The following is a 23,141-nucleotide window of genomic DNA, read 5'->3' as shown; positions in this document are numbered from 1 at the left end:
TCTTTCCACTCTCTCCCTTCCCTGGTGGGAGATCAGGGCCCACCCTGGTGCTCAGGCTGAGTCTGGGTGAGTCAGCACACTGTTCACTTTCCCAGACTGGCATTGCTGGGTGGGGCTCTGGAGCCCCAGCCCTCCCTCCCCCTGCTTCCTTTCCCTCCTCTCACTCCATTAGGAAGGAACACGTCCATTCCTGCCCCAGGGCTGTCCCATGCTACAAAGCCCAGGCCCTCCCTTCATTTCTACGTCTGTGAGAGCCTTGCTCATACACCCAGCCGGCATCACCCTCATCCCTCCCCTCCAGGAAGACATGACTCCCATCCTGTCTCCTCGGGGACCCATTACCAAGGGTCTGGGCGTGCTAGCTCAGGCCCAGTCTTGGTGCTACGGTGCACGTGGCCGGCTATGTGGGATTCTCACCACCTCAGCCTCTCCTTTTGTCTCTTGCCAGAGCTCCTGTGCTGGCATGTAGGAAGGGGGCACGAGTCGGGGTGTCAGAAGGGTGAGCGGGTGTGCTCCCCCTGCTGAGCTCTCATGTTGTATGAGAAGGGGAAATGCTGGCTGAACACCCACTAAAGACTGTTACTCCCCACCCTTCTTGTGCTCCCTTCATCTGTCTGCACCTGCTCATCCATCTACATCCGCACCAGCCTGCAGGCGAGGATCGCCTGGCTCTAAGGGGTGTGGTACCAGGTCACGCAGGAGTGGCAGTACTGAGACCTAGACCCCCATCTGTTGACTTCAAACTCACACTCCACTTACAGCATGTAAGGTGGCCTCTCAGACACCAGCACCCCAGGGTGAGCTGGAGACCGACTGAGTGGAGCCCCAGAAGGACCAGCAGGCAGAGTTTCTGGGGGAGGGTGCCAGTGAGCATGTCCAATTTGACCTCCTGAGAGCAGAGGCTGGCTTTTTTTCAATCTGTCTCTCGGGTGAGGTTCATGACATCCTTATATATATTTGAGGGAAGGCGTGCTTGAGTGGGTGCAAATGCCCATGCACGTGTGTACATAGACATATGGAGGTCAGAGGATCACTCTTCCTTATTTTTTGAACCTGGAGTTGTCCCCATCCAATTCAGTTAGATTGGCTAGCCTGTGAGCCCCAGAGATGGCCTCTCTCTGCCTCCCCACTGCTAGGATTTCAGGCGCACACCGTCATGCCTAGCTTTTTTCATGGATGCTGGAGATCTAAACTCATCCTGGTGCCTGCACAGCCAGCACTGCCCACCGAGACATCCCGTCTTCAACCCACTTCTCCACTTCCGACTCTTGGTCCCATTCCCTCCTTGGGCGTCTCTTTCAGGTTTCCCAACCTCCCACAGCACAAGTGCGTATGGTCATGCCCTCAAACTCCCGGTCTGTGATCAAGTACCTTGCATAGCTGACCCTTCTTGTTGCCTTCTCCCTCTGTCCAACCCAGAGCTCTTCTGAGCCTGACCCTCTGTGAGTTCAGAAGTGGATAGCGTGATTTGACTCCCAGGGCCAGATCTAGTCCCATGTCCACATTCTGACACCTCCCAAATTGAGTCCTAATTTCAACATGCCCAACAAAACTTCGAGGGCTACTCATTGGCCCATGGCTCCAGGGCCCAGATCCTACTGTTGCAGGCCCAGCCTGTCAACCTATCTGGCGTTGGGGGAAGAGTAACGACTTGTTCCCCAGACCTTTGATCAAATCTGTCGTCAGGGAATGGCCAATCACCCCACTGTTCCCTGGTAAACCAGTTTGAGGAAGCTGTATTGGCTTCTCTGGGTGTCTTAGCCATGGCCACCAGCAGACTAGAAGTCCTCAAGGACTGTTCTCTAATAGAGTGGGGCAGCCCCGGAGACTGGGAACACCATCCAGTGTGCAAGCTCTGCTCCAGTTCACTCCCAGTCACCTCCCAGCTGAGGGCACGAGGCCAGTCATGACCTGCTCTCTGGGCCCATGTCCTCCTTAGGGCCATTTGTTGTACAGGAGTTGGTAGCAATGCATCTTTCTTGATGACCACCATAACAAGGTGTCCAAGGCCCTGCAGGGAACTTGTGTGCTCCACAGAGCTTGGGGCTGAGAGAAGGAATGCAGTGGCTGGGCAGAACTCAGGTTCCCTGTTTCCTTGATGATGGAGGAGGACCTGGAGGAAGTGAAGCAGTATTCCTCTTCCCCTACAGGCAGCAACTACTCTCTGAAGACAGCCTCTTCCTCTGTGTGGGAAACAGACACCACCCTGGGCACTCTCCTTCCCTCACAGAGTGGCCCCAGTTTTGACTGCATGTTACCTTGACAATATTCACTCCTGCCTCCTGCCCCAGAGTCCAGAGAGATCTGGCTCACATCCGACAGCCTACCTGGGACTGCTGTGTGGTCTCAGCATGGTGGTGGATATCCTCATGTCATCACTGAGTGTCTCGGGGCCCCAGCTGTGGGTAGACCACACTGCCACGTCAATGCCAAGGAGGTCCCATTCCTGGGTTTGGAGCCACTTACAGCCACCAGTTTCTGCGTCCTTGTCTTGGTCTGATTTCTGTTGCTGTGATAAAATACACTGACAGAAGGCATCTTAGAGAAGGGCTTAGGATTCCGGGTCACAATCCATTATTGTGGGTAATCCAGGCAAGAACCAAAAGCGGCTGATTGCATCACAGCTACGGTCAAGAGCAGACAGAATACATTCACGCATGCATGCTTCCTTGCATCTAACCTGCTCTTTATAGTATGCAGCCAGAAATCCCCACTTGGGGAATGGCCCTGCCCACAGTGGGTTAGGTCTTTCCACATCAACTAACAGGTCAAGGGTTTGCCCACAGACCAACCTGAACTAGATGGCCTCTCGCTGAGATCTTTCTCCTGACAATGCCAGGTTATGTCAAATTGACCATACAGACTAAGAGTCTTCAAACCCCAGCCTGCCGCGCTACCCTGCAGTGCACCCAGCTTCCAACACACCATTAACCTCTCAGGCTATCCCCAGGAGCCATGCAGTTGTTCTGCCTGAGTCTCCTCTCCCCAAAAGTGCCTGTGTGCGGTGAGAACATGGATGTCCATCCTGTCACAGTCACAGCCAGAGCCAGAGGAACCCACTTGGCCTGAAGTTCATCAGCCAGCCCTGCTCCAACTCCCTCGGGACACAAAGCAACTTCTCTACAAAAGGGCCACAATCAAGCCTCAAAGTAGTGCAGTTCCCCATAGGTGGATCCCTCCGCAGCTGGCTTGGTCATGACAACAGTTGAAAGTGACTTGTGACTTATGCCATAGGCTTTCCTCTGCCCATGAGCTTGTAGTCCACTGGGGAGGTGCTTCTGGGCACCTTCCGAGTGCTGTTCTGGACAGGTGTGCATGTTCAAAGGTGCCTGGATAAGCCATGCTACTGGGCAGAACCCAGTGGCTCAGGCATACCAACCTGAGACCCTACTAGTGTTCTTTGCCAGGGGTGCAAAAATAAGTCTCTGAAGGAGCTTCAGGAAGTGAGTTACCCCAGGGATCCCACAGTGCCCAGGTTTCAGATATGAGAAGGGATTTGCACACGATAGAGGATGATAAAAGGAAGGTGTCTAGGGCTGTGGAAAAACCACAAGGACTGCTCACAGCTAGACAAGCTCATTGGGCTTGCAAGACCAAGGCTCTGGCATCACAGATGCTAAAGAGTGACATAGTTGAAAGCTTCCTTCCGGATCTATGGATTGACATTTGTAAAGCTCAGATGTGCGTGCATCTGGCTGTCACCTGCCTGTCATACACCATGCTGCCTTGTGAAGCAGGCTAGTTTTCATACAGAGTTGGACACGCTGAGTCATTCAGTCTCGTTTTCTTAGTAACCACATTGTCCACTGTTGTGGCCATTCAGGATGGCACCCCACACGGCATCACCAATCCAGGCTGCTGCTGTGGTGCCGTCCCAGGCTTCACACGCTGTGGCTCACGCGTACTTTGGAGGAGGATCATTGTCTGAGCTTCATTTCCTTTTGCTGTGATAACACCTCAACCAAAAGCAAAAAGGGAGAAAGAATTTATCTTAACTCATAGATTCCAGGTTACCGTCCATGATTGTGGAGAAGTCGCGACACAAACTTCAGACGGTCCCATCACACCCAGACTCAAAAGCATAGAGAAATAAATACACATGTGCACATTTGAACGGCTTTCTTCCTTCTTTTGCTCAGCTCAATCTGACCACTCTTACACGGTTTAGGACTGCCTAGGAAGTGATCCACCCAGAGTAGACTGGGTTTTTTTTTTTCTACAGCAATTAACTTAGACAATTCCCCGAAAGACATGTCCACAGGTCAGCCTCCTGTAGACATCGCTCACTGAGACTCTCTTCCCAACTGATTCTAAGTCATGCCAAATTGACGATTAAAATGAATCGCGGTGCGGAGGATCGATTTTGGAGTAGGTGTCTCCAAAACCTAGAGGCCTAGGTCAGCAGACCAGGGGTTCTAAAAGACTCGTTAAATGTTGAGAAAAGCCATAGCCTCCAATGCATAGACATGTTGAGTGCGGTCATCCCAAGCAATGGAAACCAAGCCGTGTGTCCACGTGACCGCTGAGGACATTCAAGACCGGAGGCTGTGAATGAAAAGCACCACCCCATAAGGAGAGCTAGAACAATATTCTCTATTTTGGTTCAGCTCACCAGCTTGAACACCATTCCAGGGCTGTTGGAGTAAAGTTTTTGCTTCCCAAGCAGGAAGACTAACTAACCCTCAGAACCCACGTAAAAGATCTGAGCATGGTGTTGGGCCGTGTGCTTACAATCCCAAACCTGGAGAGACAGAAACGGGGATCATGGGCTCGCTAGCTAGCTAGCCTAACCTCTTTGGGTTCCGGGCCAGTGGTAGACATAATATTCAAAACAGAAATTTAAAAGCCAGCAAGCGAGAGGAATAGCATCTGAGAACCAGCAACTGACCCTGACCTCCAGCCTCCACATACACGCGTACGTGTACACACACCTCACACAGATTTAACTTGGATTTTGAATTTCTCCTTCAGCTGCTTCTGAATCCTGGTGATCTGACTGACGCCAAACATCTGCCCGTACAGATGTAGCCCTTTGCTCAATGTGGTAGCAATGAGCTCTTAGGACCTCATTCCTGGATTTAGTGTTGTCACAGTCTGTGTACTTTCCGTGTTCTAGTATACATGCAGGTGCCTATGCATTGACATGAGGGTTGCAACCCAAACATGTGGTCAGCTGAGCTCAGGGTCAGCAACCCCAAAGGGGGTATCCAGAGTTCCACCACAAGGATCGCAGTGACAGGGCCGCTATGTAACCTTCTTTCTGTGGGTGTGAACAAGAAAAAAAAAATGGAGGTTAGAACACAACTTCTAAGTGTCACTCCTCAGGTGCTGTCCACTTTTTGTTTGAGACAGGGGTCTCTATTGTCCTTAAACTTTGCCAAACAGCTAGACTAGCTAGCCTGCATGCTCTAAGGGTCAGCCTGCATGCTCTAAGGGTCAGCCTGCATGCTCTAAGGGTCAGCCCATCTCTTCCTCCATCTCAGCATGGCTGGAATTACAAGCCCACACCAACCACTCTCTGCTCTTACCATCATCTCTCGGGATTGAACTCGTATCCTCAGGCTTCCGAGGTAGGCACTTTACCCACTAAGCTCTATCTCTCAAAGCCCCATGAGGCTTCCAGTCCGGGTCCACTGGCTGATTCTTCTGAGGTCTGACTCTAAGCTAGAGCTGACTAAGAGAGTTTGGCATAGGAAATTAAAAGAATAGGCTTCTGAAGGAAGTCTGTGGGTGCCTGCACATGTCGAGGGCTACTCCTGTGGTTTTGGGGTTCTTAGTGTGGTATTTGTGCCCCACGGCTCTTTCTGAGAATATCACCTTTTGCCTCCACAGGCCTCCCACGCTAAGTGGCAGTCCTGTCATCTCAGATATCTCCTTGATACGACTTTCTCCACACCCTGCTGGCCCTGGAGAATCGCCCTTCAGCGCCCACCACCCCTACATGAACCCCCACATGGAGCACTACCTCCGGTCTGTGCACAGCAGCCCCACACTCTCAATGATCTCTGCCGCCAGGGGCCTCAGCCCTGCTGATGGTAAGTAGTGTTGGTGCAAAAGCGGCAGGGACGTTGGGCGTGGTGCTAGGGGTGACCAGTGGCTTTGTCCACTCAGCCTGTTTTCCATCATCCTCCAATAACATGTAAAATTACAATTTCATCAATAGATACATCTGTTGATTAGGTCAAAACCCTCATGATCTGCTCATTTCCCCCAAAGCACCACCTCTGTACCCAAGCTTTCAACACATGAGCCACTGAGAGATGTTTCATGTCCAGACCATCGCAGCCACATCACAGGGGCAGAATATTGCTTGCAACACACCAAAGGCTGTGGAAGCCAGTATTAAGTAAGAGATTGTGTGGGAATTTCTCCTTGAACTCAGCATCAAAGGAGAGGCAGGGCAGGGCTGACTGCTGCCTGAATCTGTTTTCTGTCCCTGTGATGGTCAACACAGATGGCCTCCCAACTCCCAGGAATCCCCTGGAGCTGGAGTTACAGGCAGCCAAGGCTTCATTCCCCAGGGAATGGCAGAGTAGACTTAGGTGCTCAAGAAAGGATGGACCAGCTCACTGGAACAGGTTGATTTGAACTAGAAGTGAGTAGAATCACATAATATAGTTACTCTCTCAGATCTAAACTTTTCCTAGGGACTGAAGAGACAGTTCAGTTGGTAAGTATGACATTGATCCTCCAGAACCCAAGTTTTCAAAGAGAAAATAATCAAAAAATGAGGCCCAGTGGCAAGCACTTGGAATCCCAGCACTGGGGAGGCAGGGACTGGGGTTCACTTATGACCCAGTCTAGTGATATCAGTGAGGTCTAGGTTTAAGGAGAGGCCCTGTCTCAAAAAGACAGTGGAGAGCATCCGGTGTTCACCTCTGGTCTCCACTCGAGCACAGGAGGTGATGGGTTGGCTAGGAGGTCAAGCATTGAGGCCCCAGGCCAACAGCGGATTATTTTTTCCTTCCTTAAACAGCAAATCCTTTTTTTAAAAGAAGATTTTATTTATATATATTCATTCTATGTGGGTGTGCATGCATGTTTGCATAGGTTCCGCCCGGAAGTAAGTATTGGATCCTCTGGAGCTGGAGTTAGTAGGTAGTAGAGAGCCACCCAACATGGGTGCTGGGAACTGAACACGGGCCCTCTACAATAGCAGTATGTGCTCTTAACTGCTGAGCCACTCCCTTGGACAGTAGATTCTGACGGTTTCCTTCTCCTGCCTTCTGTGACAGTGGCCCATGAACATCTGAAAGAGAGGGGACTATTTAGTCTCGCTGCCCCAGGCACCAACCCTTCAGACTATTACCACCAGATGACCCTCATGGCAAGCCACCCCACACCCTACGGGGACATTCTAATGCAAAGTGGCGGTGCTGCTAGCGCACCCCATCTCCATGACTACCTCAACCCTGTGGATGGTGAGTACCAGATGGTGTAACATGGGGCAGGGGAAGGGGATAGGGTGGATGAGGGTGACTGACTGACAGTCATAGAAAGCAGGTCTTCTGTCTCTTCTGTCTCTTTGGAAGTGAGAGACACAAGCAGATGTCTTCCCGGCACCCCAACACTATCTACACTGCCAGACATGGGGACTGGGCCTAAGTGATAGGATAGGTGACCTGTGGCTATCACAAAGAATGGAACGCACTCGCTTAACTTTTGGGAAGAATCTGTAGTGGGAAGTACAGACACCACCCACCACTGGGGATTGGTAAGCTAAGATGAAATGGGGTAGACAAAATAGGGATGGAGTCGCATACTAACATGTAGTTTTGGGACATAGAGAGTCAAAGGTATCCCTCACTAAGGTGGGGAGGATGCTATTCCAGCACAGAACCGAAGGGGCCAGCCCACATGCTGGCTTGGAGAAGTGCAGTGGGGTCTGGCAGAGGATCAGTATTCCTGCTGGGTTCAGTGTGATTGGTAGAAGTCAGGTGAAAGGCAGGAGTGGTGCTGAGACCAGTGTTCCGGGCTGGGCTGTGCCATCTAGTTGGAACTTGATTAAGGAGTTGTCCTTTGCTAGAGTAAATGAGGCTGTGGAACCATTTGGGGGAGGATTTACAGAGAAGTAAAGAGATCTGATGCTCCATTTGAAAGTATCTTGTTCATGATGATCTGAGAATTGAGTCGGGGCAGGCAGCAGTAGACCCCACTGCTGAGCTATAGATGAATCGGATTAAAGGTGATGACTGGGTAGAGATGTAAGACACATTCCCAGCAGAGATGTGTACATGGAAAGAGGTATTCATTATTTAGTGTACTGTGTGCTGTGACCAAATATCTAACCTTCCCCCAGTAAACAAAACCTGATGAAAGCAGCTTAGGAAGGTGTTGGTTGTGGTTCACACTTTAAGGAGATCCTGTCCATCATGGTGGAGAAGGCATGGTGGCAGGAGTGAGAAGCAGCCGGTCACATCGCATCCATAGTCATGAAGTAGGAACAGGCCATTTTCTCCTTGCTATTCAGTCTGGAACCCTAGCACAGAGAATGACCTTCTCACCACAGTCAGTACATTCTAGAAAATCCTCCACACACGTGTCCTAGATGGTGATCTTTCCAAGTTAACAGCTGTTATAAACCATCATAAAGAGTCAAAAGCAATGCCAAGGTCTAGGGCCTAAGTGATAGAATGGGCTTCAGTGATGAAGACAGGGCATGTGCTAGGCCGCTTTGTGGGGCAGAAGGTCAGGAGTCTTGGATTGATGAGGTTCTAAGTGCCCATCAAACACCATGCCCTTTCTTCTCACTAGAAGTCATCCATGTGGCTGCTTTCCCAGGGTGTCATAACCCCTGACTAGGAGACCCTGGGTCAGCACACAACCCCTACCATGGAAAGCAAAGCAAAGCTCAATGCTGTTGCCCAACTCCAACTAGATCTCACTCCACCTGCAACCCTAGAACTGTCCAAGGATGCCTGGGATGTGGGGTAGAGGCGTGGGGACCCACTGTCAACCTCTAGGCTGGTGCCGCCTTCCGGCTGCTGTCCTCTAGCCCTGCTGGGAGCAGCATCTTCATGACACAGTGACGCATGGTGGGAGGAGACAGACCTGCAGAGAGGCCATCTGGTCCTGCAGGGTAGCAGGTTGGAAACGGACTGTGGCAGCTGTTAAGAGGCCGTCGAGGGTACAAGATTCAGGGTGGGCCCATGTCATCCAGGCCTCGGCTCACACCATAGGCCCCATTCCTGGGCTTCTTACCACAGCCGCCACTGCAGCTCTCTTCAGTGGCCGAGCTCCATCTGAGCTATCTCTCCACAGAGGCAGGACTGAGAGTGCTCCTTCTCCAGGAAGTCTGCCTAGATGCTTCCTGCCTCTCTGAGATTAAACAAACCACTCCACCACAGACGCAAGGTCAAGTTGCTCTGCTCATCCCTGCCATTCCTCCCTCATGGGAGGCTCCTGAGTGACAAAACCGTGTTGCCAACACTTAGACGAGTGTCTGTCCCTCCCTTCGGTGCCTTCCCTAGGGAATGTCGGGTCCAGGATTCAGCACGGTGCATGGTATTAAGTCCCATCTGTGGGGCTCTTTTCTCACCCTTGTCTCTGGCACAGTGAAATCAGGAATTGGGGAGGGTGCGTCCTGGATGTGGTGTTTCCCAGTGTTGCAAACCCAGCACAGCTACACAGCAGGAGGGTATTGAGCATAGCATTGAGATCAAGCGCAGAGTCATGCCCACATGGCAGCGTCTACCATGCTGGGAAGCCCCCCTCCAAGACCTAGAGCCGGACCTGGGACATCACTGGCAAGTGGACAGACGTCTTGATGCTGTGGCTAGAGGACCAAGTTGAGCAGGTGGCCCGCACAGCAGGAACAGAGCTGGGCAGACAGGAGTCGTACTGTGACAGGCATCCTGAGCGCCTGACTGGGTATGTGCCTCCATGAGGTGCCATGCATGCAGCAGAGGGAGGAATGAGTGTTTCTCCTATGGCTGCAGTGAGGACCTTGCTTAGGACGAGCGGACAGGTCCCCAGGCCTCTAGGTGGAGTTCCAAGCCTTGCTCTAACTGAGCCACACCATCCGTTGCCAGTTCCTGAGCTCTATCCTCCAGAAGGCAGCTGGGTCTGGATTTGGCAGAGAGGAGCAGGGCAGGATGCAGAGGGAGCCAGTATGATAACTTATGGACCAAATCCATGTCCTGCTGTTCCCCACCATTCTCAGGATAGCGTGGCCTAGAGATGGCAGTGAGTGGGACACAGGGTACATGAAGCTGACTGAAGGAGAATGTAGTAAAGGTAGAATGAAGGTAAATGTGGCCTAGTTGCTTGTATACACTGGGTGCTCAATTAATGCTGGATGTGACCTCTCACTACCCGTTTCCCTCTTCCTCTTTCAAATCCACCCCCATCGCCAGGGGCCCATATCTTAGCTCTATCAACCAGTGCATCCACCCGGGCCGTGAGCATCATGTCTTCTTTACCTCCCCATCCATCGTCCATGGGCGTGCTGGGCGTGCTGGGCGTGCTGGGCATGCTGGGTGTGCTGGGCACGGCTTGTCCCCTCTCTCCCTGTACTGTTGTTACTGTTGTACCGTGGCAGCAATAGCAAGCCAGACTCAGCAGCCCATCCTCAATGCCAGCTAAGCAGAGCAGGAGCAGTGAAAAGCAGAGAGAGGGGGTTAGTCACTATGGCCACTGGGAAGATGAACAGAGAGGTTTATGTTCTGGTTTACATGGAGGGCAAGAGTTAGACATGGCTAAGTAGTCCTGGTCAAGGTGTGGTCTAGCCATCAGATCTCTTCCCTGCAAAGTGGTCTGGCAAGTTATCAGAACTGTGTGAAATCTCTTTCTGGGAGACACACTCCCCCTCCAGCAGCACCAGGTTTCAGCCCTTTCCTTCTCCCAGCGTGAGTCTCCTGGGGAAATGCCATTTATTTATTTATTTATTTATTTATTTATTTATTTATTTATTTATTTATTTATTTATTTTTGAGTATGTTGTCAGATAACCAGTGGGATGGACAGAGGTGGCTCTTTACACTGCCTTCTTCCTGCAGCCTCATCCCAGAGCAGGTCCCCCTGATGCTTCTGCTCTAAGGATCTGCTGGTCTGCCATGCCTGAGGGCTTGAGGACTGTGCAGCTCCAAAGGCATCATGGGCATCAAGTCCTGGGCACCTGAGGTGCCCGCAGAATTCCAGGCGCCCAACTGTAGCCAACCTGGGTTTCTTTGACCTAAGACAGCCAGCCCTGCTGCTGGACCGGGTGGCTCATGGCCTTTAAGACCTGATGTGTCAGGATTGGCCGACACAGGAGACCAGGGAGAGAAAGATGCAAGCTAATTAGAGCAGAAACCACTGGAGGGGACAGGGGAGCTGCTGGCAGCTATGGTTGGCCTCGAAGGGACTAGAGACAGCTCTGTTCCCCAGAACATCCAATATCGGCTGCAGCTGTCTAAGAAACAGGAAGGCCCCGGGCAAGAGGAGTTCATGGCTGGTGGAACAGCCACCTCCAAAGGCTGGATAACTTACCACAGCCACCTCCTCTCTCCTCTTCTGTATTCAGATCCGCAGATCCCCAGACACCTGAGCAGGACTGGGGTGGTGACTGGGGAGTGCTGGGGACTGGTTTCATAAACCCAAGAAAACCACACCAAGTCATAACAGTCTTCCAGTTCTCCTGCTGATGCCACTCAGCGGGGGTTTTCCAGGCAGATTTACTGTTTTATTTTTCTCTCAGGTTGGAACCTAGGGCCTCACACATGCTAAGTGTGATTACTCTACCACTGAGCTAGACCTAGACTTTTCTTTCTTTTTTTTTAAGCTTCTGTATTTTATTTATTTATTTATCGTGCCTGTAGGAACATACCTGCCACGGTACTCGTATGGGAATTGGTTTTCTCCTCACACCATGTCAGACCTGGCCGCAAGCACCACCCTCAGCCATCTCAGATCTACCCCAGCCTGGTCCAAATCAGTAGAAGGCAGAGGCTCAAACTTGGCTTCAGAGTTTTGAAAGTATTGGGGGTGTTTCCACCCAGCTTAGGTACCTATGCAGATGCTCAATCTGCTGTTTCTGAAAGAGATGCTAAACAAGGCTGAGGCTTGCCCAGCCTGCCTCCAAGGTGTTCCCCAATCCTCTTTCTCCCCTTAAATAGATCGCACGAACCAGGGAAGCCCCTGCAAACCGCTGTATTTTCTGCAGCCCACCCCCACAGGATGCTTCAGTCCCCTCCTGGAAAACTTAGATCTTTTTCTTACCAAGTTCCCTTTTGCTCAATACTCTGACAGAAGAAGTGGTGTGCACACTCATTCACTGTCTGCTTACTCAGCACGCGTCCTAGTTAGGCTTCGCTATTGCTGTGATAAAGCACTGATCAAAACCGACTTGTTGGAGAAAGGGTTTATTTCATTTTACAACGTCCAGGGGACAGTCCCCCACTGAAGGAAGCCAGGGGAGGAGCCCAAGGCAGGATCCTGGTGGCAAGAACTAAAGCAGAAACCATGCAGGCTGACTTGCTCCCTAGGGCTTGCTCAGTTTGCTTTTTGATACAACCCAGGACCACCTGGCAAGAGTTGGCACCGTCCACAGTGATCCGGGCCTTCCCCGCATCAATCATCAATCAAGAAAATGCTGCCAAGGACTTGCCTGCAGCCAAGCTGGTGGAGACAATCTCTCAGTCGAGGTTTCTTCTTTGCAGATGAGTCCAGTTTGTGTCATGTTCTCTCTCTCTCTCTCTCTCTCTCTCTCTCTCTCTCTCTCTTTCACACACACACACACACACACACACACACACACACAAAGAAGTAAACATGATGCCAGGCCAGGTTTTAGGCACTAAGCATGAAGCTGAACCCCCTATCAAGTCCTCCCTCTCAGTCTGTCTGGCCAGGCACCAGGCCCTTTTTTGGTAAGCACTCCGATGCAGGTCCTGACCTGACCTGACCTGTCCTCTCAGTCTCCTCTCTCAGCACCTGCCTTCATGTCTCCAGACGGGGACACCCGGCAGAGCAGAGAGCGTACCAGAGGCTTTGCGTGCCCAATAGAGGCACAGAGGTAGGATCTGCCAAACTGTGAGGCACCCTGAGCCCTCAGATCCTTACTTCTCCAACTCAATGGCATCGTTTTACCTGAGTCAAGGACCCAATGCACAACAGTGCGTTTAGCATTCATACCTGACTTGACTTCAGGGATTAAATGAATGGTTCTTAAAATGCGTCTTACTTAGGGTTTCACAAAAGTGAACAGACACCATGGCCAAGGCAACTCTTAGAAGGGCAGCATTTAATTGGGGCTGGCTTACAGGTTCAGAGGTTCAGTCCATTATCACCAAAGCGGGGGCATGGCAGCTTCCCGGCAGGCCTGGTGCAGGAGGAGCTGAGAGTTCTGCTTCTTCATCTGAAGGCTGCTAGCAGAAGATTAGGCAGCTAGGATGAGGGTCTTAAAGTCCACGCCCATAGTGACACACCTCCTCCACCAAGGCCTTACCTCCCGGACCAAAAGTATACAAACCATCACAAAATGGAACATTTTTTAGACAGGGACTCATGTAATTAAGGCTAGACTTGAATTCACTATGTAGCTGAGGATGACCTTGGATTTCTGATCCCCCAGCCTCTACCTCTCAAGGGCTAAAATTATAGGCCTGTACCATCATGCCAATTTATGTGTTGCTGTGTATGGAGCCCAAGGTTTCATACATGTTCGACAAGTACTCTACCAAGTGGGCTATAGCCCCATTCCTAGTGCCACTCTACACCCTGGGCCAGAATGAGGGTGGGAACAGAGCCCCGAGTTCTGGTACAATCTGGCCTCTCCCTTGATGTCCTTCCTTCTTCAGACCAAGAGCTGAGGCAGCAAGAAGGCAACAGAAGCAAGGCTATCCATTCTTCTGCTTGTGGCTCTGCAGAGATGGAGGAGTTCGCTGCTTGTGGCCAGTCCCAAGCATGGACCGTTCTCACACTACGCTGTTGACACTGGCAGTGTCTCTGCAGGGCGGCAGCAGTCACAGCCCACCTCCCCCCATACCTCTTGAGAAGACTGAAATGTTCTGATTGAAGTACTGTCTGCTCACAGCCCTCTAACTCCTCCCAGCTGTGTGTTTTATTGTCATATTGACGCTAATGTGACTTAGATGTCACCTCCATCCTGATACTCATTCTTTATGCAGCCCACGGATCCAGGGTGGGGAGGCTCAGAAACCGATGGCATTGATCTCACAGGAGAGAGGCAGACATCGCTGGGGTCTCAGGGGACTGCTCCAGGCAGGAATCCAGGCCCGGCCTGGGACAAGGGGGAGACTGAGGCTGAGGCAAACAACTGTGGGTCCCACAGGCTGCTGAGCACAGGCTGGGAATGAACTGGGTAAGAGAGGCTCTTGGGTGAACCTGAGTTGACCAGGATACAATTCTACTTCCCCAGTTGGGGAACTCAAAGCCCAGACCTTGGCTTTGCCCTTGGGACATGACTGGAAATGGGGCCACTGGCCTCTAAGTCCCTAGATCCATGGCCATGCCATGGAGGTTCCCTCATGAGGAGGATGAGGGCTTGAATCAGTGAAGTATACATGGGTAAAATACTTGGGCTGAATTCCTCAGAACACAACCTGAGAGTGAGCTCAGAAAAGACCTGGGCCAGCTGCTGTTGATCATACCTGGATTCTCAGCACTGGGAAGGTGGAAGTGCAAGAGTCAGGAGTTCAGGGCCGCCTTCAGCTACATCACATCCTGTCTCAAAAAAAGGAAAAATTAAGTGCGGTGAAGTGAGGAAGATTTGGCTCATTTATAAAGGGCTTGGCTTTGAAAGCAAGAGGACAAGGACAGGAGTTCAAATTCCCAGAACACAAGTAAAAAGCAGGAGTGTGACCCACAGCTGTAATTCCAGAGGTGGAGGGATGGGAAGCAGATACACAAGGATCTCTGTGAGCTCGGAGGCTAGTCAGCCTAGCTGAATCAGTGTGCCCGGGCCAGAGGCCTAGGAGGAGAGGGGAGGGGAGGGGAGGGGAGGGGAGGGGAGGGGAGGGGAGGGGAGGGGAGGGAGAACTAACAGACCAGAGATAGGTGGAGAACAGGCTGCATCAGACATCCTGTAAGGGACGGCAGGCAAGTGGCCGGTCACTCGGTGGCTAGCGTTAGGACAGGCAGCCACCACAGATGGATGGCTGCTGCGAATGCTCCAGTCCCCAAACATAAATCAAAGGAAAAGCACAGGAAATGAATGCCAGGCTTTTCTTCCTATTTAGTGATTTATCAAGGGAAGAGGCGAGTTAATAAACACATTTCCCTCGGGGGCCAGGAATAACGGAGATGAATACTACTGTCAGTTTGGGCCTGCTTCCTCTTGTTAGGGGCACCCGAGAGGGTGAGAGTCAGAATGTTAGCAGCAAAATCTCTTTTTGAAAAATATATGACGATGGGCTGTGGTGATAGCTCACTCAGGAAAGTGCTTGCCTTGCAAGCCCGGGGCCCTGAGTTCCGTTCCCTAGGATCTCTGGGAAAAAAGATGGTGTGCTGGGGCACCCACTGGGGAGGTGGCCACCCAGACTAGCTTCCTTGGTGAGTTCTCTCTGTGTAAGACACCCTGTCTAAACAGGAAGGTGGACGGTTCCTGAAGAATGGCACCTGAGAATGTCTTCTGGCCTTCATGCGCATGCATGCACACAAACATATGAACATATATACCAAAAAAAATAAAATGTGCATGCAGAAGGCATGGGTGAACGCTAGAGTCTTCATGTCCTCGTTTCATAACATAAAGTCTCTCGGAGGACCCCTGTTTGCATCTTTCTTTCTTTGAAGTAAGGATTATCAAGGCACGAAATTGAGGTGCTCAGAGAGTGCCTGGATGGAGGCCAGCCGGGGAAAGTGCTGTAGCTCATGGCCCCAGGCTCAGACATCTTTTCTAGACTTTGGGCCTTTCCTTTATCCTAAATGCAGGCCCACTCTGCCCATCCACACCCTTGGCAAAGCCCTGGGAGTTAGACGTTTCACCCAGACGTGTGGACAGGGTCACAGGTACCATCGTCAAGCTCTGTCTGACTTCACGGCAAGTGTGTACAATACGGCATGTTGCCTGTATTGAGGGAGGCTGGGGAAGTCTGTGTGATGCCCTGCCCAGCATTTAGGCAGGACCAGGACTGCATACAGGCAGCATTGCAAACCAACACATGTATATGAAGTCCCAGAAGGAGGCCAGCAATGCAGAGAAGCCATTGCACCCAGCAGGTCTCTAGAAAGCAGAGACACACCCCAGCATTCACTTTAATTTGCTGTGGTCCAGGCCTCCCATCACCTAACTTCACACCTTATAGCATCCCTGAAGGGTGCTGCTACCATAACACCCCTACTGTAAAGTGTGAGATGAGACAGTGAAGAAGCTTTAGGAACCAGAGTCCTCCAGTGATGTCAGACCACTTCTAGGACATTGTTATCTAGAGGAGAGATCCAGAATTCCTTGGGGGGGGATGGTGATCGGGGAAAGAGCTGTGTTTGTGCGTGCGCTCACATACTAGTCAGGGTTCTCTAGAGTCACAGAACTTATGGAATGCCTCTCTATATTGAGGGAATTTATTGTGATGACTTACAGTCTGCAGTCCAACTAACCCAACAATGGGCAGCTGTGGATGGGAAGTCCAAGAGTCCAGTGGTTGCTCAGTCCCATGAGGCCAGTGTTTGAACTGGTCTTCTGTAGAAGAGGGTTCCAAAAAATGCGCTGGCAGAGGAAGTGTAGCATCGCAGAAGAGTGAATCTTCCTTCTTCCAAAGTCCTTCTGTAGGCCTCCAGCAGAAGGTGTGGCCCAGATTAAAGGTGTGTGCCATCATGCCTAGATTTGGGATTTGCTTTGTCTCAGGCTGACCTTGAACTCTGAGATCTCCTTGACTCAGTCTCCTGGGATTAAAGGTGTGTACTAGCTTGCCTGGGCCTAAGATTTTTATGGCCATTATGCCTCAAGATCTTCATGCCAAGACCCAGGTCAGAAACTTGTGTCTTCAAGCCTCATGATCAGGATCACAGGTGTGCCCTCCAATTCTGGATTGTAGTTCATCCCAGATACAGTCAAGCTGACAACCAGGAATAGCCATTACAGTGCATATGTGTGTTAGGAACCCTGACTTGTAACCCTGTTCAGTTTGCTCCCAGTGAGATTCTCTTGAGTGATGAAAATGGGCCCATCTCCATGCCACACCAAGGCATGGCGAGATCATGAATATTCATGAGGTGGGAGGAGAGTCTGTGATATTAACACACCTTTGGTTGGCTGTCTGCTCTGCCAGCATCACGATTCTCCAGCCCACGTGTGACCCCGCGACTGAGCCGCAAGCGGGCTCTATCCATCTCCCCGCTCTCAGATGCCAGCCTTGACCTACAGCGCATGATCCGGACCTCTCCCAACTCACTGGTAGCCTACATCAACAACTCCAGGAGCAGCTCAGCAGCCAGCGGTTCTTACGGGCATCTGTCAGCTGGTGCCCTCAGGTGAGCCCCAACAACAAGAAGGGCTAAGAACTGGGAGCTGGGCTGGGGCCGTGTGGCAGGGTCTGGTCTTACAGATGGAGCTTTATAGAGAGAACACAGAACTTAATGCTGGTATGTCAACACGCTAGGACAGGAGAGCCCTGTAAGCTCATAGCCAGCTAGCATGGGATATGCTGTTGGAAGGTGAGGACTGATACCCAACGTTCTCTCTGCCTTCCCTGTGTATTCCAAAGGCACACTCCTTACCTGCATTTGCTGACATTTATACACACACGTACACACATACAGTTGTTAATGGAGTAGCTTTTCTAGTATTCACAAGAGAGCCAAAGGATCTAGTTGTCAACTAACATAAAAAGCCACACCTGGTGTGACGTTGACGAAGTCCATCTAAGCACATCTCAAGGGCTAGTGACAGGTCTCACTGTGGTGCCATCAAAACTGTTTTCTTTCCGCTCTGTGCAGCACTGGACCTTCCTGAGGACTCAGATCCCAACCAGTGTGACTGAAATGTGTGCCTCTCCTGGCTTGCCACTCCTAAGAGGGCTGCACGCAGGCGCTTACACAGTTGTTTACAATATCTGCTGCGTAACACATTGCTGTCACATTGAGCATTTTAAATGCTAGCCGCTGAAGAGCAAGTTTGAGGCTTGGTGGGGCTGGAAAAATGTCTCAGCTATTAAGAGCATTGGCTACTCTTCCAGAGTTGCTTCTCGGTACCCACAGCAAGCAACACACAACCACCTATAACTTCAGTTCCAGAGGCTCTAATGTCCACCTCTGGCCTGTATGGGTACCGATCCACACGTATCCACACGTAACACACACTTACAGAGCCACAGACATATAAATAAATATTAAAAAATAAATCTTTTTAAAAAATCAAGGCTGGCATAGCTCTGAGATTGGGGCTTTGTCTTTGCCCCTTTTGCAAAAGTAAGGAGTGTCCTGGGTCTCTGACTCTAGGAGCATGTACTGTGGACAGGAGCCTCAACATAGGGGGTCCTCATGACAGAAGCTCACACCACAGAGATGCTAGGGGAAGCAAGGAGGAAACCATATGTCTCTGGTGGCACAGCCTTAGAGGCCACCAGCAATCCCCTCGTCCCTTGCCAGGAAAAAGTGACCCATGACAAGTGTGCAACAGCCTGTAAGTGTAGCAGAAACTAAAGCAGAGGGGGAAGCATTGTGAGCTGAAGGGCTCAGTACCAATGAGGAAGCGCAGTGGTCCACAACCAAGCAAGGTTCAGATAGACAGCAGAGGGTTTCAGGGGTGCAGCTTGGGTCAGAGCAGAGAAGCCGCCAGGTGTGGGGCCAGCCTGCCCAGGGTCAAGGTTGCATTCAAGAGCTAGGCATGGGAAGTAAAGCTGAGTCAAGACATCCATTGTCACTGCATGATTAGCAATTTTGCCATCTTGGGCCTCAGAGTACAGTCCTCTCTGCCAGGGACGTTGGTTTGACGGCGAACCCACTCCTTCCACCAACCTCTCCTGTTCTCCATTGCAGCCCAGCCTTCACCTTCCCCCACCCCATCAATCCCGTGGCGTACCAGCAGATCCTGAGCCAGCAGCGGGGCCTGGGTTCAGCCTTTGGACATACACCACCCCTGATCCAGCCTTCACCCACCTTCTTGGCTCAGCAGCCCATGACTCTCACCTCCATCACCGTGCCTACCCAGCTAGGCAGCAATAGCAGCAACTGTATAAGTGATGCCAACCAGGTAGGTGGGTGCGGGGAGCTGGGGTGGGTTCCCCCAGGGCGGTTCATGCTAGGAGCTGGTAGGGATCTCTGCACTTTTGACTGTTTGGTTGCTTTTAGGACAGAGATCACGAGGTAGAAAGGGCCTTAAACTGGGTCAGAAACCCTGGCCTGGGCCCATGGTGAGTTCCGAATCACTGTTTTGTCTTTTGTCCAAAAAGCAAGAAGGAATAGAGAAACCCTCTAATGTAGGGATTCTGCATGAAGAGACACTACACATATCATGGGGAACAAGGTGTTGGCCCACCCCCTACCACACACCCTTGTCTCTGCTGGCCCTGGTTGGAGGACCATTCTAAGAGATTAGGTTTTTTTGATGTTTCAAAATACAGAAGGAAGGAGATGCTAGGGAGATAAGTCGGTGGCTGAATGGCTTGTTTTGCAAGCATGAGGACCTGAGTATGATCCCCAGCGTCCATATTCAAAATGCCAGGCATTTCAGGGCAGTGGGTACACATGCCTTTAGTCCCATAACTCAAGAGGCAGAGGCAGGGGCAGGGGCAGGGGCAGGCCAATTTCTGAGTACAAGGCCGGCCTGGTCTACACAGTAAGTTCCAGAGCACCCAGAGCTACACAGAAAGACCCTGTCTCAAGAAATAAGGAAGTGTAAAAAAAAAATCTAGGCATTGTAGTGCGTGCTTGTAATCCCAGCTCTAAGGAGGTGGAGACAGTGGATCCCTGGGCTTACTAAGCAGACAGATTAGCCTGATTGGGGAGTCCTAGGTCCCAGCGAGAAACCCACAAAAAGACAAGGTGGGTGGTGACTAAGGAACACACTTGAGATGAACCTCTTATCTCTGCATATATGCATACACATGCATACAAATCTAAATGCGTGTTCCACACATGCATGTATGTGTATGCATAACAATGTACTCCATACAAATGAACAAGCATGAATATGTACATATAACATGTACTCCATACATATGAACATGCATGTATATGTGTACACATAGCGTGTACTCCACACATATGAACATATGTGTGTGTACACATAATGTGTACTCCACACGTGTGAACATGAATGTATATGTGTACACACACATAAACGTATGTGTACACATACACATAAACGATGGTCTATGTGAGTTAACTGTAAAGCCACAGCCCATAGGATTCGGGGTCTTCTGCCTTGTGCCTACATGACAGACTGTCCTCTGCCATCTCCCTCAGAATAAGCAGAACAGCGAGTCGGCCGTGAGCAGCACCGTGAACCCCATCACCATCCATAAGCGGAGCAAGGTCAAGACTGAGGCTGAGGGCCTACGGCCAGCCTCCCCGCTTGGACTGACACAGGTAACCTGCTGCCCACTGCCACGGTCCTTGGGCTGGGACCAGGCTGGATCTCCTGTTTTGGCTATTGAGCACCTAGTGGTGATTAGAAGGGGGAGGGGGAAGCAGTGGATGGATGAATGGACTCATGCATTCATACAAAGATAGGTGGACGGATGGATAGATGGATGAATGATTGGGTGGATGGATGGATAGATGGAAAATGGAGTGGATAAGTGGATTGATGGCCATCTGCAGAACTTAGAAAGTTAGTGGGGTGGGGTAGCCTCACAGATGTATCCCCACATACTCACAGCCTCAGCCTTGAGTCTGAGCTGCTCACGTCCCCTGAGTGGCTCTGGTCCTCAAGGCTGCCCCCTCTCCTGGAGCCCACCGCTCACACTATATTCTTTAGTACTGGCGCTCCTGGGTAAGGGAACTCGAGACACTTAAATGCCAGCTGCCAAGTCTCTCCTGGTGGGGAGAATAAGGATGGGACAGCTGCGTCCTGGAGCCACCATGGCTGAGGCCCAGCCTCTATGGCCAGCCCTGGAGCTGGCATGACTGAGGCCCAGCCTCTATGGAGGGCCCCTTGGAAGTCCTACTGCTTGCCCTGTCCCTAGGAGGACACACAGGTCATTGCTACTCTTGGAGCAGGGGTGTGCCGTGTGAAAGTCTTAGCTGCTACTGACCTTAGCTTTCAGCCTCCTAACCATAAGCCCTCACGGTGGCATAGTCTCCATCTGTTAGCCCACAATTCACAGTCACTGAGGATGCTCAAGCCTCCCTCTGGTCCCTGGCTCCCAGCATCTGCTGGCCTATCCTTTATCAAGACTGTAAACCATCAGGCATGCTCTAGGCACTTAATTTTCATGAAATATTGGGTCCTCTTATTGTCAGGCAAACAGAGGGGTTGATGACAAATTCTCTCCCCTCACTGACACCGGCACTAGTCTGAACATGATGCATAGTTTCCACGAGGCTGGCCACCATGGGAAGGGGTGTGTGCTGAAATTGAGATGAGGAAGCACATATCCTGGAAGATAAACATGCAGGAATGTTAGACAGGGAGGGCGCCAGGGTGGGCCCTTCCCAAGGGGTGGAGCCTCGTTACTGCCTCACACTCTAGGAAAGCCCCAAAGGCCTTCTTCTTGTCTTGCACCAACAGCCCTTAGAGAGAGAGAGAGAGAGAGAGAGAGAGAGAGAGAGAGAGAGAGAGAGAGAGAGAGAGAGAGACAGACAGAGAGAGAGACAGAGAGAGACACACACAGAGAGAGACACAGAGAGAGACACAGAGAGAGACACAGAGAGAGAGGAGAGAGACAGACAGACAGACAGAGACAGAGAGACAGACAGAGGGAGAAGAGGAGAGAGAGACAGAGAGAGACAGAGAGGAGAGAGAGACAGAGAGAGAACTTTTACAAGGGACTGGGAAGCTGATTCAGTCAGTAAAGCATTTGCCATACACGTGTGAGGGCATGAGTTTGAATCCTTAGCATGCACGGTGCCCATGTAGAAAGCTGAACACGGTACCATGTACGTATAATGTCATCACTGGGGAGGCAGAGATAGGTGGATCTCTGGGGCTTGCTGGTCAACCAGTCTAGCCACATCAGCCAGATCTGGGTTCAATAAAACCCTGTATCAATAAAACGAAGTGGGCGGTGACTGAGGGATGATAGGTCTTCAATTCATGCACAACAGTGTAACACACACACACACACACACACACACACACACACACACACACACACACACACACACTGTTGCATAAGAACAGTTTCCTAACGTGCATAAGGCATTTCAAGTATTTTCTCCCCACACCCTACTCTAGTTCCCGCTACTCACTATCGCCCCACCCCCACCCCACCCCACCCCACCCCCTTGATGGCTTTGCTACTCTCTTGTCATCATCTGTATGATGTGCAGATAGGATTCTGTGTACCTATAAAGTCAGGGTCTCACAAGTAAGAGACAGAATGCAGGATTTGCCTTTCTGAGATTGACTAATTTTCTTAGTGGGATCAGTTGGCCACACCTATCTGACATACTACATGGAGGGAAACTGCAATCAGGAGGACAAGGGTGTCCTCTTTCCCAACGCTTGTTCAACCTAGTGCTTATCATTCCAGTCAGCACGTGATTATGGCAGGGGGAACACACGGGGTACAGATAGGAAGGGAAGGGGTCAGAACGTCCTTATTTGCAGGTAACCTGACCCTCTACATGGATGAGACCCTTAAGACTCCACTGGAAAACCCTCCAAATTGAAAAACACTTGCAGCAAAATGGTAGGATACAAAACGAACACAGAGAAATCCGTAACCTTCCTGTGTAACCAGTAACACACAGAGAAAGAAACCGTGAAAGCAAACTGGGCCTGGTGGTACCTTCCCGGGATCCCAGCCCTAGAGGTGGAGGCAGGAGGACTGAGAATTTAAGGGCAGCCTTGGCAGCGTAATACTGCAAGCCTGGAGCTATGTGATCCCCTCTCTCAGATAAATGAGGAGTGGCGCACAGGAAGGCAGTCCACTCACGGCACTGAAGAAGGCCTTTCCTCACAGAATTGGGCTCCGTGTTGCTCTGTACGTGCTTTCTGCTGAAGCCCTCAAACTGCAGACTGGTTGGATTCTTGCCTTGGTCTCAGAGCAGCCCACCGCTGGGCCTGCTGGTCTTCTGCTGCCCTGCGGGCACTA

At 51.1% G+C, this 23,141-nt stretch overlaps 1 protein-coding gene across 1 annotated transcript in view; it reads left to right on the top strand.

Moving 5' to 3' along the window:
• Positions 1 to 23,141, top strand: part of Gli2 (GLI family zinc finger 2) — a 216,292-nt gene that overhangs the window by 176,935 nt on the left and 16,216 nt on the right. The window contains 5 exon segments of the mRNA NM_001107169.2: positions 5,833 to 6,035; positions 7,236 to 7,421; positions 17,211 to 17,412; positions 18,919 to 19,132; positions 20,347 to 20,469. Coding sequence (NP_001100639.2) covers positions 5,833 to 6,035; positions 7,236 to 7,421; positions 17,211 to 17,412; positions 18,919 to 19,132; positions 20,347 to 20,469 — 928 coding nt within the window.

This window comes from Rattus norvegicus, chromosome 13 (assembly GCF_021556685.1).
Source record: "Rattus norvegicus strain SHRSP/BbbUtx chromosome 13, alternate assembly SHRSP_T2T, whole genome shotgun sequence".
Taxonomy (NCBI): Eukaryota; Metazoa; Chordata; class Mammalia; order Rodentia; family Muridae; genus Rattus; species Rattus norvegicus.
Note: the sequence above shows the minus strand (reverse complement) of the source record. Positions and strands in the feature narration are given on the sequence as shown.